General features: G+C 39.5%; 1 protein-coding gene across 2 annotated transcripts; it reads left to right on the top strand.

The window, feature by feature from the left end:
- The first annotated feature begins 4,411 nt into the window (after positions 1–4,411).
- Positions 4,412–20,234, top strand: NPM1 (nucleophosmin 1). Of its 2 annotated transcripts, XM_057729207.1 has the most exons (11): positions 4,412–4,590; positions 6,535–6,614; positions 7,229–7,348; positions 7,672–7,765; positions 8,150–8,256; positions 8,347–8,414; positions 13,110–13,167; positions 13,493–13,576; positions 14,419–14,520; positions 16,793–16,867; positions 19,878–20,234. In XM_057729207.1, exons 1-11 carry the CDS (start codon positions 4,533–4,535, stop codon positions 19,914–19,916), a joined length of 885 nt encoding a protein of 294 aa, XP_057585190.1. In that variant the 5' UTR covers positions 4,412–4,532; the 3' UTR covers positions 19,917–20,234. The 2 variants fall into 2 exon arrangements, with proteins under 2 accessions (XP_057585190.1, XP_057585196.1); XM_057729213.1 differs by lacking the exons at positions 16,793–16,867; positions 19,878–20,234 and adding an exon at positions 15,556–15,889 and having other exon boundaries at positions 4,423–4,590.
- Positions 20,235–20,501: the final 267 nt, after the last annotated feature.

Genomic DNA, 20,501 nt, shown 5'->3' with positions numbered 1-20,501 from the left:
CCATCCTTATGACTTCATTTAACCTTTATTATCTTTTCCAGGTTCTGTAACAGACAAGAGCTAAATCGGACTCCATGTTCAATCTGTTTCTTTGACTTTAACCTTTGTTTTTCGCTGCTTTTGTGATTATAATCATACACAATGGCCTGCCTCAGAGAACCCTACCTACCTGTGAATGGCTGCAGAAAAGAAGAAATTAACTCATCCCCTCCCCAGGATGGTCATTCTCGGAGATGTTTTGCAAGACTGATGGCCCTTTTTATTTACTTCCCCGCCACCTCTCCCTCTCTATTCTGTGAGGGTTAGTCAAAAATTATCTGCACTCTGGCTGTAGAATTTATTTTAATTAACTTTTAGAAAAGACAAATATATCATTTTTTGACATAATCTCCTTGCTTTTCAATACACTTTGTCCGTCTGTCAACAAGCTTTTGTATTCCCTCATTAAAAAATGTTTTAGGCTCAGCTGCAAGTCACAAGTGCACTGCTGTCTTCACTTCTTCATCAGAAGTGAATCTTCGTCCCTGTAGGGCTGCTTTCAGGGGACCAAACAGGTGAAAGTCCGATGGAGCAAGATCAGGACTATGAGGAGGATGCTTTAACACCTCAAAATGAAGTTTTTGCAGAGTGTCCACAGGGTGGGCAGAAGTGTGTGGACGTGCATTGTCATGCAAGATCACAATGCCCTTGGCTAGCAGTCCTCTGTGTTAAATCCAGAGTTTAGGCTTCAGCTCTTCAATAAGCATCTCACTGTAACGAGCACTGTTGATTGTTGAACCTTCTTCCTGATAATGTTCCAATACTGGCCCTTGAGAATCCCAGAAAATTGTAAGCATCAATTTTCCAGCTGATGGTTGACTTTTGAACTTTTTCTTGGTTGGTGACTGGGGATGTTTCCATTCCATACTCTGCCGTTTACTCTCAGGCTTGTAGTGATGAATCCATGTCTTGTCACCAGTAATGATTCTCTGTAAGAAACTTTCACCTTTCTTAGAGTATCAGTCCAAATTTTGTTTGCAGATACCCAGACACTTTGGTTTATGCTCTTCCATGAATTGTCTTGGTACCCATCTCTCACAAACTTTTCAAAACCTAAGCCTGTCGTGGATTACTTTGTTTTGAGGTGCTAAAGCATCTCCTCATAGTCCTGATCTTGCTCCAACAGACTCTTACCTGTTTGGTCCCCTGAAAGCAGCCCTATGAGGACAAAGATTCACTTCTGATGAAGAAATGAAGATAGCGGTACATTCGTGGCTCGCAGCCCATTTCTTAATGACGGAATATGAAAGCTTGTTGACAGATGGGCAAACTGTATTGAAAAGCAAGCTTATGTCAAAAAATGATGTATTTATCTGTCATACAGAGTGAAGTAAGTCAGAAAGAGAAGGACAAATATTGTAGGCTAACTCACATACACGGAATCTAAAAATGGTACTGATGAACTCAGTGACAAGAACAAGGACGCAGGTGCAGAGAATGGACTGGAGAACTCGAGGTTTGGGAGGGGGCGAGGGGTGAAGGGGAAGCTGAGACAAAGCGAGAGAGTAGCACAGACACATATATACTACCAACTGTAAGGTAGATAGTGGGTGGGAAGTTGTTGTATAACAAAGGGAGTCCAACTTGAGGATGGAAGATGCCTTAGAGGACTGGGGCAGGGAGGGTGGGGGGGACTCGAGGTGGGGGGAGTCAAGGAAGGGAGGGAATACGGGGATATGTGTATAAAAACAGATGATTGAACTTAGTGTACCCCCCCAAAAAAAATTAAAAAAAAAAAAAAAAGAGAGAGAATGTGCATTTGGAGATACATTGCTGGAGATGTCATTAAAGACCTTTAAAGAAAAAAAAATGATGTATTTGTCTTTTCTAAAAGTTAATTAAAATAAATTCTACAGCCAGAGTGCGGATAACTTTTGACTCACCCTTGTACCTTTTTACTTTACTTCCCTGCAGACTCTCCCTCTCTGATTCTTTAAAAGAAACTGGCATCCAGACCCCAATAAGATAAGATGGTTTTTCAGAGACACCAGTCTGCCATCTTCTTGGTCTGCAGGCTTTCCAAATAAAGTCATATTCCTTGCCTCAACACCTTATCTCCAATTCATTGGCCTGCCGTGCAGTGAGCAGAGCGAGCGTGGACTCTGTAACAGTTCTATCTCCAAATAGTCACATTGAAGGTTAGGTTTTCAATATACGATTTTTGGGGTGAACACAAATATTCGGTCCATAACATTTACTAAAGCATTATTTCTTATAGCAAAATTATGAGGACAATTTTTGTGTCCATCTATGGAAAAATGGATAAATTATAACATATCCGTGTTATGAATAGTTTGGACAAATGTCCAAAATATATTTTTCAGTATAAAAAGCCCTCCCCTCAAAAAAACTCTAACTATATAACCCTCCACTCCCACCCTCTTATATACACTCTGGAAGTATAGTCACTCAACTACTAACAGTGATTAACCTTAGGGAATAGGAATGGGGATATTAAAATAGGGGCATTTTACTTCTTCACTTATATATGCCTAAATACTTCTAATTTATTTAAAAGATAATGGCCATTCATTACATTTGTAAATCTGAAAAAATGCAAAAAAGTGTTTTTTTTTAAACCACTTGATTCCATGAGGTCATATCTAGACTAAATGCCCAAAATATTAAAACAGCAAATGTATTTACATAACATGAGCTATGGTTCCCAAATGGTTTGGGCTTTGTGCAGAGCTGCATTGAATAATCATGGTCCAGAATCCAGAAAGAAATTACAAAGTAGTTCCAACTTTTACTTGCATGGGCTCAAAGAACATTAACTCCTTCTCCACTGCCCTGTAGCTCCTCTCTTGAGACTTTCTCATCCTAAATGTCTAAATCCCCCTCCTGTCCTCTCTTTTATCAGCCTTTCTCAGTGCCTTTAAATAGATATCCTTCCAAGATTCAGTTTTTTTTCTCTAGCAGTTGGTCACACTCTACATTTTAAGAGATCCAAGAATCAAGCTGGTGAAGACTTTTCTTCTGTTGGGGGCAGGGAAAAGGTGGGGAACAGCTTAGTCCCTTCCAATATTATAAGCAGATTTCTTCAAATTTAGAATTGTGATTCTGTTAACTAATAATTGGTTCGTGTGTATTAGAGTATCACCTCAACTAGATTGTATTCAGAGAAAAGGGGGTAGGGAATTGCTGCCACTATTTTTACTCCTTACAGTACTTGATCTGTTGATCTAAAAAAGATATAACTAGGGAAATCCTCTCCGCATCAATGCCCAGGGGCTGTGGTTGGGGGAGGGATGGTCCTCAGTTTGCCAAAGTATAGCTTAAGATGCTCATTTCCAGGCTCACTTCCAAAGACTCTAATTAAGGTTTATGCATTTCTTACAAGTCATGTGCCTTCTTTACAGGTCAGAACATTCTTAGAAATGCTAAAGGTTAAGAACCATCACTGCCTCAGACACTGGACCCTCATATAATCCTCTGAGCTCTTTTATGGGGATGTTAGAACCGGACTTGGAACTAGAGAACCCTGTCTATAATCACTTCAGCTGTTTGGGCACCTTCCTCGCGGCCCGTTTCCCTGCCTGCAAAGTGGGGATAGTCACAGAGGCCTCACAGGACGTTACGTGGGGACATGCTGTGGATACATAGCCCTTTTAAAACCTTCTGTCTGGAGAAGTCACCCAGGCTTGGTGTCTCTGCTCCAGCGGAAGAGGCTGACTTAGTCCCCTTTTGCCCCCAAATGACACGATGAGGGAGAACTTCAACTTCGAAGATGTTTCCTCAGAAAAGACTGAGCGATAAAAACAGAGCTGAATAGGTCTGGCCAGGAGCTACATCTTTTCTCTCCAACAAATAATAATCCGTAAGTAGTCCACTGTCTCTGGCACCTCAAGCTGTAACTCCGGAGGAACAGTGAACTCTGCGCCCAGGCCTTCAGGCAAGTCAAAAAACCCGAAGTGGTTATGCCTGTTTGGAGGCCTGCGAGGCACGAGGGGATGCAGAAAGGTAAGCCCAGCTGTTCTCTGACTCACAGCCAGCTCGCTCTCCGAGCCTAACACAGTCCAGCGTTGCCGTCGCCATCTTGCAGGGTGGGCTGCGCAGGCTCTTGGCTCAAGGCCCGCGAGCCTGAGCGGGAGAGGACGTGTAAGGCCCAAAGAGGGGGAACGCGCGCTCCCAGGGGGAAGCACGCGTGCGCACAGGCGGCGGCTGCGGCGGAGGGGTGGGGCCGGGGTACGAGTGCGCGTGCTCGGTGGGAACCCGCGAAGTACCTGGAGGAGGTGGGGGGCGAGGTAGAAAGGAGTGAGGTTGAAGAGCGCTTGCGCGGGAGGGCAACCGTGCAGGGAGGGGGACTTCGGAGCACGCGCGCGGAGACGGGACCTAAGGAGCTCTCGCGAGATCTCCAGGGTGCTATATATGTGCGCTGGGAGCCCGCGTCCTTTCCCTGGTGTGATTCCGTCCTGCGCGGCTGTTGTCCGGGACAGTGGTCGTTTATTTCCGTCCGCCTTCTCTCCCACCGAAGTGCGTGCCACCAACCCATGGAAGATTCGATGGACATGGACATGAGCCCCCTGCGGCCCCAGAACTATCTTTTCGGTAACTGCTGGAGGGTTGGAGCGAGGCCGAGCAGGGCCTGGAGGCTTTGGTGGGGGGGCGGGATCCCACTGAGGCCTGGGCTGGCGGAGAAAGCCCAGTAAGCTGGAGGCCTGAAGGGAGTGGGAGGCGAGCCGACGGGGTCTTGCAGCCTGACGGGTGGGGACCCAGGAGGGGCGAGCCGGCAGCACGGAGGAGGTGGGAAGGAGGGGCGGCCTGAAGGCTGCGGCGGGAGCGGTCCGAGGCCCAGGCCCCGAGGTAACGTGGAACAGACCGGCTGAGGGTTCGGCGTTACCTGGGGCCCACGGTAGAGCTCAGGGCACGGTTATTTTCTGGGGTTTGGGGAGCTGGTGGGCTTCTGATCCCGGGCGCGTGCCGGAGGCTGAGCTCCGGGTTGGTAGTGCAGGAAGCTGTGTGGCTTCGGGGTGGGAGGCTTGGGCCTCCTTTCTGGGCGAGAGGATAGACTGAGCGCGGCGTCGTCCTCGGGGCTCAGGGTCAGGAGCCCTAGGACCGAGACTCGGCCCCGGTGCCTCGGCTGGCTGCGGGGGGAGGGGAGGGGAGGTGCGGCCCGGCTGGGTCCGGCGTGGGGAAGCCGCGACCGCTGGGGAGCACGTGGTTGCCACGTGGTTGGGGGAAGGCGGGGGGGGGGGAGTGTGGGCGCTACATCCGGGGCTCACTGGTGTCTTGTCACCTCCCGAGCCTGGGGTCCTGGGCCTTGACTGAGGCTGGTGCGCGGGAAGTGTTAGGTGAAGTGCTTGGTAGCGCCGGGACTCGGGAGGTCTTTGTTCAGCGCTTAACGTCTATGCTGGTAGTTCTCATTTAGAGAATCCTTTTTCTATCTCATGGCGCCCACTTTGCAGATGAGGTACTGACGCTCAGAAACATACAGTGGCTTAAAGAAGGTTGTAGGAAGAGATTGGATCTAACCCCACGACACTTGCCTCCAGAGCTGGTGCATTACAAATAACTTGGGGGGCGGGGGGCGGGGAGGGAGACTGGAGAGGTAGCGTTCTGTTAAACTTGAAATTCTGTACGAAGGTTTTGGGATTTCCCCCTCAAGCACACTAAGTAACATACTAAGGGGCCTGCGTTGGTTTTTCAGTTTCACTAAACTTAATTGTTGAAGTCATTTTTGGTGTGTCAGGCTTTGAAGTAAGTGCAAATCCTGCCCCAAATTAATTTATTTCCTTATATACCATGCTGAGATTTGTTAATTGAGCAATAACGTTTAAGCATCTATTCCAGTAACTATTAGATGGCAATTAAATGGGACTGTTTAAATAAAATTTAATTTTGATGGTATTTAAAACAATTTGCCTATTCATGAATGGTGGTAGTAACATGCACTGTACATTAAAGCTTTTATTCCTAGCATTTTTGAAAAGCTGGCATTCCTAATCAATTTATAAAAAAATTTTTGTGTTAATTCTTTCTGATGGAAATATTCCTAGGATATTTCTATTGTCTTAAACATAATTTCTGGACAGAATTTAATGTACATCATTTCTGTTATTTCAAAGATGGCATGTTGACCCATGTAACGAGTTTTAGTTTTTTAACATTTGTAGTTTTTGTGTTGTAAATACAAGCTGTTGGTGTAGGTTATTGTGTAACCAATGTCGTTTCTAAATTTCGCACTTTTCTTGGCAGTTTTGGTAGGTAATTCAGCTTTTTAAAATAATGGGATTTTATCAACATTGTATGTTAGGTTGGTTTCAGTTCCAGCTCTACTAAATTTTTGATCCTGTTTCTACATGAAAATAGTGTAGTTGAGGGTAAAACAGTATAGTGGGAGAGTGGAATTTATAAAGCTCTGTATGGATGTTATGTTTATAAAGTTTTGTGTTCAAGAAATCCAGGGAGACGTACTTCTGCCTTGCTTTTTGGTAGCTAGCATAGAACAATTTTCTCCTTGTTATAGTTGATGTTTCTTTTCTTCATTTACAGGCTGTGAACTAAAGGCCGACAAAGATTATCACTTTAAGGTGGATAATGATGAAAATGAGCACCAGTTATCTTTAAGAACGGTACTTAAACTTTTCAAGATAAACTGCTTACCCTTTCTGGATTTCAGCCTAAGTTCCTATTCATGTGGCTTAATACTTACCTTATAATAGTATTTTTATAACTGAGTGTTGTGTATACTTGACTTTCTAAATATGTGTGATAGAAAACTTGGCATCTTTACCACACAATTGGTAATTGTGTAAAGTCCAGTCACACTATGTTTGGCTTTCCTTATTTATATATTTCACTTCTACAGCTGTATTAAAAAGCCCTTTAGGGTAGTGGTAAATATAAATTTTATTTGTTCCCCACAGACACTAACCTATAGCCTACTACTTAACTTGTAGGTGGCCAATAAACATTAGGTGATTTGTACTTTGCATTGGTGATGATGTGAACATCTGTGTCATCAAATGCATATTTATGTATTTGTTCAGATTTACCGAATATGAGAAATTGTCAAAGTCACATAAAACTTGAAGACAGCATTGTGCTCAAGTCAGTTTCCCATCAGTGGTAATAATAATGCAAGGTTTATAATTGTCCTGCTTTTTTTAAAGACAACTAATTGCAGGGTGGGGGGAATTGTAAAATGGTGGAAACTTAAGTTGAAGTACTGTTTTTCTATTCACAGGTCAGTTTAGGGGCTGGTGCAAAGGATGAATTGCACATTGTTGAAGCAGAGGCGATGAATTATGAAGGCAGTCCAATTAAAGTAACACTGGCAACTTTGAAAATGTCTGTACAGCCAACGGTAAGGGCAGTTTTACACTTTGGATTTTACGTCTCATTTTGTTGCATTAAGGTTGGTGTCATTTAGGTTACAACAAGGAGATAGGGGAATTTGGTTTCGTTTTTCCTGGTAGACACCGCTGCATCTTCTGTCACTGGGGTTGATCATTGTGGTGGTAGCTGCTTGTTTATCAGAGGTGGAAAAAAGCGGGTTCACTGATTTGCTCATTGGCTGATGGGTTTGCTTGTTCAGAAACATTTTAAAGTTATGAACAGATTTTATATCAAATGTAAACCTTTTATTTTTTTCACAATATTTAGTGATTTATAATTTCTTCTTTCTAGGTTTCTCTTGGGGGCTTTGAAATAACACCACCTGTGGTCTTACGGTTAAAGTGTGGTTCAGGGCCTGTGCATATTAGTGGACAGCACTTAGTAGGTATGTTATCTTTTTATATGTTATGCTGTTTATTTTTATTTTTATTTTTTATTTTTATTTTGCTGTTTATTTTTAATGCAGTTAACTTTATTCCCAATTTGGACTTCATAAAGCATGCTTAGTGTTAATACTACTGTCTGTAATAGGTTTGAATGTGAATCTAGTAATCTGTAACTAGAAAAGCCTGGTGTTTTGCGTGTAAAAACCTAGTAATGAGTATTAGCCCACCAAATTCCTTTTAAAAAATTTTGTTCTTTTTTTTTTACTGTTTTTCTAATAGAATCTGAGTTTTAAAGTGCTCTTTACTGTATCTTTGAAAATATGCTTTTTTCTGAGTTCTTGCTGTTGAATGTTAGTAGTGGCTAATAAAGAATTTTATTTTAGCTGTGGAGGAGGATGCAGAGTCAGAAGATGAGGAGGAGGAGGATGTGAAACTCCTAAGTATATCTGGAAAGCGTTCTGCTCCTGGAAGTGGTAGCAAGGTTCCACAGGTATAAGTGTAATTTACACATAATTTATTCTGGCCTTTAGTTTGATAGTTTGGATTAGCACTTACGAGTCTGTGTCCAATTTTTTTTAAGAAAAAAGTAAAGCTTGCTGCTGATGAAGATGAGGATGAGGATGAGGATGATGACGACGACGACGATGAGTGAGTAGTATGCCCTTAGAAACTTGGCATAGTTGTGTGGGGTGGGCTCTGCAAACAGTGTGCCAACAGCATCTGGTGGAATTAAGGAATGGTTTTAATTAAATAAGAGGTGAATGGTCAGTGGTTGTCAGTTTGTTTTAAATGAGTTAAAGGATAAGGTATGCAGCATTTCCCAAATGTATTTGACTAGTAGGTGCCTTTTTTCTGAGGAAGATTTAATGGACATATTATTGGATGCTAAGTCTCGTGTTTTATGCTGAACCTTTTTTTATTTTTTTAAGCTCTTTATTGGAATATAATTGCTTTACACTGTTGTGCTAGTTATTTCAATGCGGAATCATTTGTAATAAATGGATTGGGCATAAAGAGAATCTGAGTAGCTCCAGTTATATTCATTTTGTAACTTGTCACTTGAGGATTTTTACCCACAAAGGGTTTTGGCACATGGTTGTCTTGTCCTTATGAGGAAATTAGATTCTAAAAGACAATAGGATTTTGCTGGAGAATTTAAAATTTGGTTGTAGACAACATTTGATATGTTAAACTAGGTCAGGCAGGTAAAGTTACAAACTATGGAGTAAAATGCTGTTCGTGTCATAATTAGTTTTTCCAATATGCAGCCATATACAAAACGTACTAATACTTTGTTCTGTGAGTTCTCAGGTTGGTCTTGTATACTTAGTGAAAGCAATTGGAGTGAAATCTAAGACTCTGAGAGAACATGCACTAGTTAATGATCAAATCTGTAAATTAGGTTTTCAGTAACCTCAACTAGCCAAGCTGGTATTTCTTTATAAAGGCCTTTGAGTGCGACCATGAAAGCAAAAAATAGGAAAGAGTTAAATGCTTAAAAAATTCAAAATTATCTGCATAAACTCAGCTGTGGTGTTTGTTACTACTTGATTATGCTTGGGCTTTGGAAGATTTGGAAGTCTTTAAAATGGGGATAATTCCTGATGTAACTGCAATGTAAATTGTTTGTGTTCTTGTCTTCCTTGTGTCCTCTAAGTTGTCTTCAAGTTAGGTGGTGAGGGAAGAATGAAAAGTGTAGATGGTAACAAGGTGCAAATCAGTAAGTTTTCATATAAGGGAAAAAAGGGTAGTCAGGTACATGTATAAGTAGAGGTAGTTAATGGATCCTTGAGGGTAACAAGTCTTAGAAGATTCCATTGATTAGGGGGGCAAGGAAAATATAAGATGCCCCAAAATCTGTTAGTTAAAATTAGTTACTAGGTGGAAATTGTAAGCCATAGTCCCAGAAGACTTGGAACCCACAGGATAAAAGTCAAATTAATGGGTCCTGTCTTGGGGATGGAAAGGGGTATGGTGTGGGGTTGGTTGACTGCTGTTTGATATAAGCAAGAAAAGCTGAAGCCCATTTAGTGCATTCAGAGTTAGTATGGCCAACACAACATCATTTATCAGCTATACTCCAATATAAAATTAAAAGTTTAAAAAAAGGTTAGCGTGGTTTACAAATACATCCTGGAGGGATTATTCTCGGTGGCCAGTGAACTATAAGGGGTAACTTTGGAGCACAGTTTTTAGGGGGCCCTGGAAATGTTAGGCCTTCAAGCATGGCTGGCATGGGACCCCTTGGTGCCTGAATGGCCATTCCCTAAGTGGCCCATGGTTAGGGCTGGTCCTGATGCTGCCCAGGGCAGCATGGGCTGTGCTTCCTTTCAAGGTCTTTGTTGGTTCCCACAGGGGCCAAGTCAGGTGAGGGGGTGGTGGAGAGTGTTCCTGGTTCTAAATTGAGGTGGCATTTGCCTTGGTATCACCCAGGAAAAGTTCTTAATGATAATAAAAAAAAAATGGTTCTTCATAACCCCCCCCCCCATTTTATTAGGGAATATCTTAATAAAACTGCATACAGCATACAGTAGTGGTTTTATAGAAACTATTGTCATCTTGTGTTTAGTATGGGGTAGCACATGCAAGTATTGGGTGCTAGGGCCAAAATTGACAAACTCACTGTTAAAAATTACTTAAAAGACTTAATGTATACTACATGGAACTTTATCCAGTTAACACAGCAGAGTTTTTACACTGGTATTGGAAAGAAGTGGGGTTTTTTTGGTTGCATGTAGATGAAGTTGGTCCTGTTTTTTTATTTTGAGAGTGTGGAAAAGAAAACATTTTGGCTAGTTCAGTTTGTAAAGTAATTACAACTTAAATCAGTTCCATTGTGTGCTGATTCAGACTTATTCATGGACTTCTCCAATGATTGGATTTTTTCCCCCCAGTGCTCCCATTTACAGTGGACAATTTGATGGTTTGTAGTATATGCACAGTTAGTTTTGCAACCAATTTCAGAATATTTCATCACCTGAAAAAGAAACCATGCTATAACCCCTCATCTTCTCCAGCTTTAGTCAGCCACTAGTATACTTTGTTTTTTATAGATTTGCCTGTTTTGGATATTTTATATAAATGGAATCATACAATATGTGCTCTTTTGTGGCTGGTTTGTTTCACTTGCCACAGTATTTTTAAGATTCATCCTTATAACATGTACCAGTACTTGTATTTGTTTTATATTATTGAGCTATAAGAGCTTTTTATTTATTTTGGAAACAAATTCCTTAGATAGAATTTACAAATATTTTCTCTCATTCCACGGGCTGTCTTTCTACTCTGTTGACGGTCCTTTACGGAAGAGCTTTTTTAAAAAATGTGTTAATTTTATTTATTTATTTTTGGCTGCTTTGGGTCTTCATTGCTGCACGTGGGTTTTCTCTAGTTGCAGGGAATGGGGGCTACTCTTCGTTGTGGTGCATGGGCTTCTCATTGCAGTGGCTTCTGTTGTGGAGCATAAATTCTAGGCTCATGGGCTTCAGTAGTTGTGGCTCAGTAGTTGCTGCTCGACATGTGGGAATCTTCTCGGCCCAGGGATTGAACCCATGTTCAGGGTTAAGGCGGATTCTTAACCACTGTGCCACCAGGAAAGTCCCACAGAAAAGCTTTTAACTTTCATAAAGTTTATTTTATTTCTTTTATTGTTTGTGCTTTTAGTGTCAAACCTAAGAAACCAATGCCACATCTTCAAAATTTAAGTTTCTGCTCTTTTTGATCTTTTATCCATTTTGAATTTTTGTGTATATTGTGAGGTAGGAGCCAGCTTCATTTTTTTGATTGAGAATATCCAGTAGTCTCAGTACCATTTGTGAAAGACTTTTCCCCTCTTGAATGGTCTTTACCCCTTTTTTGAAAATAGTTACCATAAATATATATTTGTTTTTTGGACTCTTCAGTTTTGTGTCTATCCTTCGAGTAAAACATTATTCTGATTTATGTTGCTTTGTAGTTTTCATAGGTTTTAGTTTATAATTGCTTAATGTGACTGCTTCAGCTTTGTTTTTTCAAGATTGATTTTGGTTTCTTTGGGTTCCTTGAGTTTCAATGTGAGTTTTAGGATCAGTTTCTATGGAGAAGCCAGGTAGGATTCTTTTAGGGATTGTGTTAAATCTATAGATTAATTTGGAGAGTTGCCACCTTAGTATTTACTGGTCCATGAATGTGGAATGTTTCTATTTATCTTAATTTCTTTAAATAACCCCATTTTCATTTTCAAAAATTTAAGTTGTAAGAAACATAATACCATATTTACCATCTTCGCTATTTTTTTTTTTAATAAATTATTTATTTTTTGGCTGTGTTGGGTCTTTGTTGCTGACCACAAGCTTGCTCTAGTTGTGGTGAGCTGGGGCTACTCTTTGTTGTGATGCGTGGGCTTGTCATTGCAGTGTGTTCTCTTGCTGCAGAGCACAGGCTCTAGACGCACGGGCTTCAGTAGTTGTGGCCTGTGGGCTCTAGAGTGCAGGCGCAGTAGTTGTGGCGCACAGGCTTAGTTGCTCCACAGCATGTGGGATCTTTCTGGACCAGGGCTGGAAGCCGTGTCCCCTGCATTGGCAGGTGGATTCTTAACCACTGTGCCACCAGGGAAGTAAGTCCCTTAACTATTCTTTAAGTGTGCAGTTCAGTAGTGTTAATCATAATCACATTGTGTAACATCTCAGTCTCATCTAGTTATACTGAAAACCGTAACCATTGAACAAAAAGTCCCCGTTTCCACCTCTCCTTTGGCAACCGCCCATCTGTTTTTGTTTTCTATAAAGAGTGACTGCTTTAGATACCTCATATAAGTGGAATCATACAGTATTTGTCTTTTTGTGGCTGTCATGACTGTCCTCTTTCACTTGGCATAATGTCCTTTAGGTTCATCCGTGAGCTGCATTTGACAGGATTTCCCTTAAGACTACATATTCCATGATATATGAACGTGGATGACATTTTCCTTGCAGTTTAACTGCTGATGAACATTTGGGTTGCTGCTTCTGGGGTGGGGTGGGGTGTGTGGCCCGGTACTGTTCTGCATGCAGGATTTCTTAGTTCCCCAGTCAGGGATTGAACCTGTGCCCCACTGCAGTGGAACTGCGGAGTCTTAACCATTGGACTGCCAGGGAATTCCCTGAGCTGCTTCTACCTCTTGGTGATTGGATAATGCTGCAGTGCAAATGAATGTGTAAATATCTCTTCAAGATTGTGCCCTCAGTTCTTTTGTCAGCCCCCGAAAGTTTGAATGCTCTTCATGCTTTGACTGACTAAAACTTGTAGATTCATCCACTTTCCAGATAAGCTTTCTAGATTTGTTGAGCACATTGAATCAGTAAGAAGGACTTATTTCCTTTGCAGTGATGATGATGACGACTTTGATGATGAGGAAGCTGAAGAGAAAGCTCCAGTGAAGAAAGTAAGTAACCTACAGTAGTATAAGATTGTCGGAAATAGGCAATAACAAAGTGATGCGAATTTGTGAGTGCCATTGGCTTGTTTTGTGGTTATCAGAAGTTGTCTTGGAAGATGATGATCTCGCACTTAATAGTGGGGAATTATCTATTTTCTTTGCCTATGTAGACTTCTTCCTGTTTGTTAGCCCCTTTGCAACAACCTTTTGTCAAAATGATTGTTTCCTCTTAGCCTGCCTGCTGCTTTTACATGGTTTGGGGCAGTTTTATTTGCACTAATATGTCCATTGTGTAGGGAGGGCGTTGATTAAGGTTAATTTCTAATTGCAGTCTGTGCGAGATACTCCAGCCAAAAATGCACAAAAATCAAACCAGAATGGAAAAGACTCAAAACCATCAACACCAAGATCAAAAGTAAGTGGTAACACACATAAATACAAGCTCCATTGAAGTAGTTAGGTTCTGTTGTGGAAGGATCGACTCTAAAATTTGATAGGTCGTTGGAGAACACCTGTAGTTGTCAGGTAAATAATGTGCTTATTTTATTGGTAATCACTGTCGTGTTCTTAAACAGTTGGCCCTTGAGCAACATAGGTTTAAACTGCATGGATCCATTCATCACGGTCTTTTTTTTTTTTTTTTAATGGTAAATACTACACTATGCACATCCATGGTTGGTTGAACCTGGATGCAGAGGAACCACAGATGTGGAGAGCCCACACGTGTTAAACAGATTTTTGGCTGTGTAGTGGGCTGGGATCACCTGTTGACACTCAAGAGTCAACTGTATATCGCTGGTGGCTTTCTAAAGGGGGAGACAGCCAACAGAAAGATTTTTATTGTGATATAAGCAGTTGTGTCTTGTAAGGTTCTTGCTTGTTGAAAGGTATGTTTATCACATAGTGCAGCTTTTTAGTGCTGGCTGCATATTGGGAGGTTATTTAAATGCTGTGTAATGGGCCCCAGGCATCAAGCTGCATTAACTTTGTTGCTTTATTCTTGGGGACCCTCCGGTTTCATTTTTGGTGTTATCCTTTTAAGTGCAGAACTGACCTGGTGGTATTGAATATAAATGCAGGCCTAAACTATTTCCTATTCCTTTCTTAAGGAATGAGTTAAGACCAAAAAAAGAATTGTTCAGATACGAATTCATTTATAATGATAACTCAACTCCGGTGTAGGAATTTTATTGAGAAAATCCAGGTAGGGTGGGTCTTAAGAGTTCCTATGATGTTGAAATTCGCCTTTTTACTCAGGGTCAAGAGTCCTTCAAAAAACAGGAAAAAACTCCCAAAACGCCGAAAGGACCTAGCTCTGTAGAAGACATTAAAGCAAAAATGCAAGCAAGTATAGAAAAAGTGAGTAAAATTATCTTTCTTAAAGAAACTAGAGTGGTAATTATACCTTTCTGGGGTTTGGAGCAGGACTCTTCCTCATTTTTTATCCTTAACATACCTGCCCTTTTGTGGTGTGAAACTATCTCAAAGATGGATTACTAGTTACATTAATTTATAATCTCTGGTGACTTTTTGCATATTTTGCATACATATGCTTTTATTTTCCGCTATAAAAGGAATACAAGTAAGTTGATTGTAAGGCATATTCTTACCTTAGATGTTAAAATGAGAACATTCCCTCTGTTCTGGTCATAAGATGCCACAGTACCAGCAGAGGGCGTATGAGTCTTCTAAAATTTCAGACAGCTGGAAAAGTAGAGTGGTTGGCTGCTTGGTATTGTAGTTTAAAAAGAAATTACTCGTGTTTGACTATAGTCAGAAACATTCTCCAACAAATTGAGTCATTTCTGTTTGCCTTCTGTACCAGGATGTTCAATACATGTGATAATATCTTGAATTTTTGAGTGATTAACGTTTACATTTAGTCTCCTTTTGTCTTAAATAGTGGAAACGTGTGTGAGAAGAGGATTAGCTCTTGTCCTACTTGCTTTGGTTTGGGGCAGGGTGGGGGATACACTTAATAAACTTTATAGTGAACTCTGGAATATGGAGTAATTGGTTTAAATGCCTTGAAACACATTTGAGAGAAACTTTAAAGTTCTGTGAATAATATTCTTAGACCCCAGTTATTGAGAATACATGTGGCGTGGTGAGGAATAGTTACTGACTCCTTTCCCCTTGTTTTTTCTGTGCTCTCTAGGTTCTACATGGCTTCAGTAGATTTCCTTTCCTTGTGCAGTTATGAGTCAATTGGAAAACTGACATTTTAGAACCAGAATGTATTTCTTGATTTTGCTTTAGTACTACTGTAAACCTTTTAGCCTTCCTGATTGCTGCTTTATTTTTTTATCCCTTGCATACAGTGGTAAAATGACATATTTTAGATACCCCTCCCCCTAATTTTAATATGGTCCTATCTCCTTGGTTTAATTGCAGGCGCATTGAACAGTCCTGGGCACTACTGGTAAATTAAGCCCAAAGATGGGGAGAGAGGAAAAGGAGAGACAAATATAGTCCAAACTGAGTATCATCAACAATCCAGACTGAAGTTAATCTCAATCCCCTTTCCTGATATGCCACCCACCCACGCCCCCTTCCAGGCTGGAAGCAATCTCTTGGTCTCCTAAAACACTTTCTTTTGACTGCTGTGATTCAGTGAACTTTATACTTTGCTTTCTATTACTTGTGCATTTGCCTCACTTTGACCATGTTTTAATCACCTTTGTATCTCCCTAGCTGCTCAATAAATATTTGAATCAAATAAGAATGTATGTGACAATAATTTAAAAGTGTAAATTATAGTGAGGTTTATTTTCTAGGTGATGAGGCAGTTAAGTATCTTACACCATACCTGAAGTCTTCTTGATCTTTTTAAAATGCGTAGAAGATTCAGGTTACATGGAAGATCAAAATTTAGTTATCAAAATAGGAAACAGAAGTGAAAAAACTAGTGTATTAAGATAGTTCTAGAGCAGAGATAAATATAAATATTTCAAGATTTTTGAAAATATTTGGTGACATATTTTGAAAACAATTTGGTGTTACTACTATTATGATTTCTTCCGTGTCGGTAATTGAACAGAATGCCGAATTTTAGTTAAGAATTTAGTGAAATGTAATATATCCCCCCCCACCCCCCCATTTGACTTCATATACCCCCTGAATTGACTCCTAGGTTAGCACTGTGCTGGACTTAGGGTTTTGGTACATATTAAGTGATCATTTTAACACTTGTATATATGATACTCAAAGGGGCTATACTATTCTTTTTGTGTTTGGTCCTGGGTGGTAGAGTGTGGTAGTAAAACTGACTTGTTAGATCAATAACCGTAGGAAGTCAAGTTGACTGAGTGCCTGAGCAATCACAAACCTAGCTTATGCTTTGTGTTTTTAGAGTGGCTGGGTGGGAGGTGGGGAATTTGAAACTTTGACAAACCTTATTCAGTATGAGAGGACTGTGGAAGACCTAGGTCCTAATATGTTGTGCAAACATGTCTTTCTAGGCCTAAGAGAAGGATTTGTTCAGTATGAAAATGAAAGAGTTGAAGGGACAAGGAATGAATCACAGTGATCCATGTAATAAACAGCATGCACATCTTTGAGGAATTTCATAGCAACCTCTCTCAAAACACTGTTTCTATACTTACCCATAATAATGCTTTTGTCTCAATAGGGTGGTTCCCTTCCCAAAGTGGAAGCCAAGTTCATCAATTACGTGAAGAATTGTTTCCGGATGACTGACCAGGAGGTAATTGAACTTTCTGGAGACATGATCAAATCCAGAATTTTTATTGTGATTTATTATGGTTATTTGTTTAGTCTCTTTAGGTGTTGGCTTCTTTTAAAAGGTTCCTAACCACAGACAATACTGCAGATTAAAATACATGGAAACTCTTAAGAATTTAGTTGGCAGAGACTGAGAAGATAACTTTTTTAGTACATTTTTCCCAGCTTTTATATAGTTGGTAAATTATCTCTTGGTTACTGAACTCCGTTTTGCTTTTGGTACTGTGTTGGCTAAGGAAATGAGCTGTGGTTTTCCTTGCTGCTCCATTTGGCTACTTGGGGCAGTCTGGTCTTTGCTTTCTTGTGAATTGGCAGAGATGATTTTCTCCGTAGATGTTATGGGAAGCACATTTTTTTTGAAATCAACCTAAGTGTAAAATCTGGAAGCAGGAAGCCAAATTGTCATACTCGATGTATTAAGTTGAGTTCAATTTTTTTTTTTTTTTGTATTTCTTAATGTGAAGGTATTTTGTCAGTAGAAGAAAAATCATGTATTTATTTTAACTGTCTTATTTATAGTTGTTAGACTCACAGGTTGTAAAGGAAAATGGAAGTTAAAAGCAGTTACAAAGGGCTGCTAGGCATCGCGTACCTACAGGACATATTCTGTGTTTAATGGTTTTTGTCAGGACTCCCTAAGTCTCCCATGTTCAGCTTTCTTCAGTAAGGAAATTTGTTACTTATCGCTCTTTTTCTGCCACAATATTTAGTACTTCAGTCATTTAAATAGCAACACTATTTTTTTTTCAGGTTTGAAATCCTTTCAGTGGTTTAATACTCTTTAGGGGTTAATTGTGAGTTCAGCCTTCCTTGCCATGGCCATGAGATGACCAAATTGAATCTTTTTGATTCTTTTGGTTGTTATTCTGTTTTTGTGTATATTTGAACCCCAAAATGCTGGTGTAAATTTCGTGAATTTAATGAATAGCAGGCATTTTAGTAAACAAAGTCCTTTTAAAACTAAGCAGTATGTAATCATTAATTCAATATTGAAAATGGTGGAAGGTGAGATACATAAACCGTCACCTAACAAATAATAAACGTAAGAGAGATAATTTCTTCAACTAACACCAAAGGGAGTGGTAAAATAAAATTTTTAATTAAGAAAAATTCAGGTGAAGATAAACAGCTAAAGTTGCCTGGGCCTTCCAAACAGTATAACATCAGTCTTGCAACTGAAATGACTGAACTCTGCTATCAGAAATATTTTCTGACTTCAAACCAAAGCTGTTTTCAAGTGCCAGGATGAAATTTCTGCAATGATAAAAAATATGATAGCAGTTTACTATTACGGAAGTTATTAGAACACTGAATGCGCCACATTTTTATGGCATAGCTGCAGGTGTAAGTAACCAACAGTGTGTAAGATAGCTTCCCATTGCTTGTGCAGTTTTTCTTCTGGAAAAGAGTTGCTTATGAGGATTTGGCTAATAAAATGCAGATGGGACCTGAGAAATAATAGCAAATTTTTGCAGAAACTCTTGAGTTAAGAGTTAATGAAAAAAAGGTACTGCCTTTTGTGCCAAGACTACAGATAAAAATTTTGCTGGATGTTGGTGTAAATGTGCAAAAATGTTTACCCAAAGTTGAAGCAAAATGTGAGTTATTTGAAGAAGGTGTTTGTTGTCCCACTCAATATTCTATATAACATGTAGGTCAAGTAGCAACTTTTTTTTCTTTTTTCTTTTTTACATTTGAGTGTCATGACAGTGTTGACATGATATTCAGTTTCTTTGCATTTGAAATCCAATGGCTGTGTTTAAAACCAGTATTTGTGAGAATCCTATTTGAAGCACTGAAGTACTTTGAAGAAAAGGCCCCCAGAATTCTTTTAAATAATCCATAGAGTAAAACCTTATTTAAATGTCTCTTCAGCAGGACCATGTAAATTAAAAGAGCAAAGTCATTGAAGTTCTCCATTGCTTTAAAGGAATTTGTTGAATCCTTTAAAGGATTGAGAAAAGCATCAAGACTATTTTTTTTTAAAAGAGGCATTATTCATGAATAGGAAAACACCAACTTAAAGTAGATAATTCATTCTACACTTACATGATTGTCATTTGAAATGGCTTTTTTTTTTTTTTTAATCACTTGGAGATTTTGGTTCTTTTACATGGATGTTACTAAATACCAGCATGAGAACAGGTATAATGAATTATGTGTTGAAGAAGGACATAGAAGTTGACAAGGTTGCTCTCCTTTTTTTGGTCACTGGACAGTATTTTAAATCATTAGATTTCAACAATGGAAAAGCAAGTTAGTCATAGAAGATGGTGATACGTGTTTCAACAAACCAGAAGAGCTTGTATGAGTAGCTAATACGCCAGAACGTGTTAAATATACATACTGTCTCATAGTGCTAGTGCTAGCATTCAGTGTTCTTTCTAATGAAATAATTTTGATGTGACCACTGTAGAAACTTATAAATAAAATATAAGACTGTAAGGAATTCTATAAGCAGATTCAGGGAAACAACTGTTGAGATTCCACATCATCAGGGAAATGTAATTAGAGAGAGAGAGAAAGATGTAACTTTGGTATATTTATATAGTTTATTTCAGATAAGTGTAGTGATTTTTCGGTGTGTGTCCCATGTACAGGTGCATGTTTTTCTCTAAATCTGGCAGCCCTAAAGCAGATGACATTGAGGCAACGTTGGCCAAACTGGTCTTCATTTCCTTAACTAAACATATGAGTTGTTAAATGTTTATTAGTATAAAAAAATGACTTTGCTTAGAAGAATCACGTGATTTTATGTCTGAATTGAAGTATTTGAAATTAAATTACGCCTGAGTATAAATTTCCTTGAAATCAGTTTTTATTTATCTAAAGTGAACCTTTTTGGTGGTAGAATGAAAAATAGATATGTTGAACTGTACAAAGAGACATGGTTTAATTTATTGGTGTCTATGAAGTGTTGTGGTTTTTAACCACATTTCTTTTTCTTTCTTTTTTTTTTTTCTTTTTTCCAGGCTATTCAAGATCTCTGGCAGTGGAGGAAGTCTCTTTAAGAAAATAGTTTAAACAGTTTGTTAAAATTTTCCGTCATATTTCATTTCTGTAACAGTTGATATCTGGCTGTCCTTTTTATAATGCAGAGTGAGAACTTTCCCTACCGTGTCTGATAAATGTTGTCCAGGTTCCATTGCCAAGAATGTGTTGTCCAAAATGCCTGTTTAGTTTTTAAAGATGGAACTCCACCCTTTGCTTGGTTTTAAGTATGTATGGAATGTTATGATAGGACATAGTAGTAGTGGTGGTCAGACAAATGGAAATGGTGGGGAGACAAAAATATACATGTGAAATAAACTCAGTATTTTAATAAAGTAGCACTGTTTCTCTTTCTTTTATCCTCTTTATACTTTGTCAAAGATATACATGTACATGGTATAAGTGTCAAATAGTATTCTAAAATCTCTAAAATAGTAGCCTGCCCTACCCCTCCAAATAGTTCTGCTTCTCAGCGTTAACCAATATATTTTTCATCTCTTGATGAATATTTGATTATAATTAACTATTATGAAACCTTCCGATCCACCTGTCCTAGGTTTTTCACTCCCAAAGAAAATCTGGCATGTTCAATAGCCTGCAGCAGC

The sequence above is a fragment of the Hippopotamus amphibius genome, chromosome 1 (genome assembly GCF_030028045.1).
Source record: "Hippopotamus amphibius kiboko isolate mHipAmp2 chromosome 1, mHipAmp2.hap2, whole genome shotgun sequence".
Lineage (NCBI taxonomy): Eukaryota > Metazoa > Chordata > Mammalia > Artiodactyla > Hippopotamidae > Hippopotamus > Hippopotamus amphibius.
The sequence above is the reverse complement of the archived record's forward strand: the minus strand, read 5'-3'. Positions and strand labels throughout refer to the sequence as shown.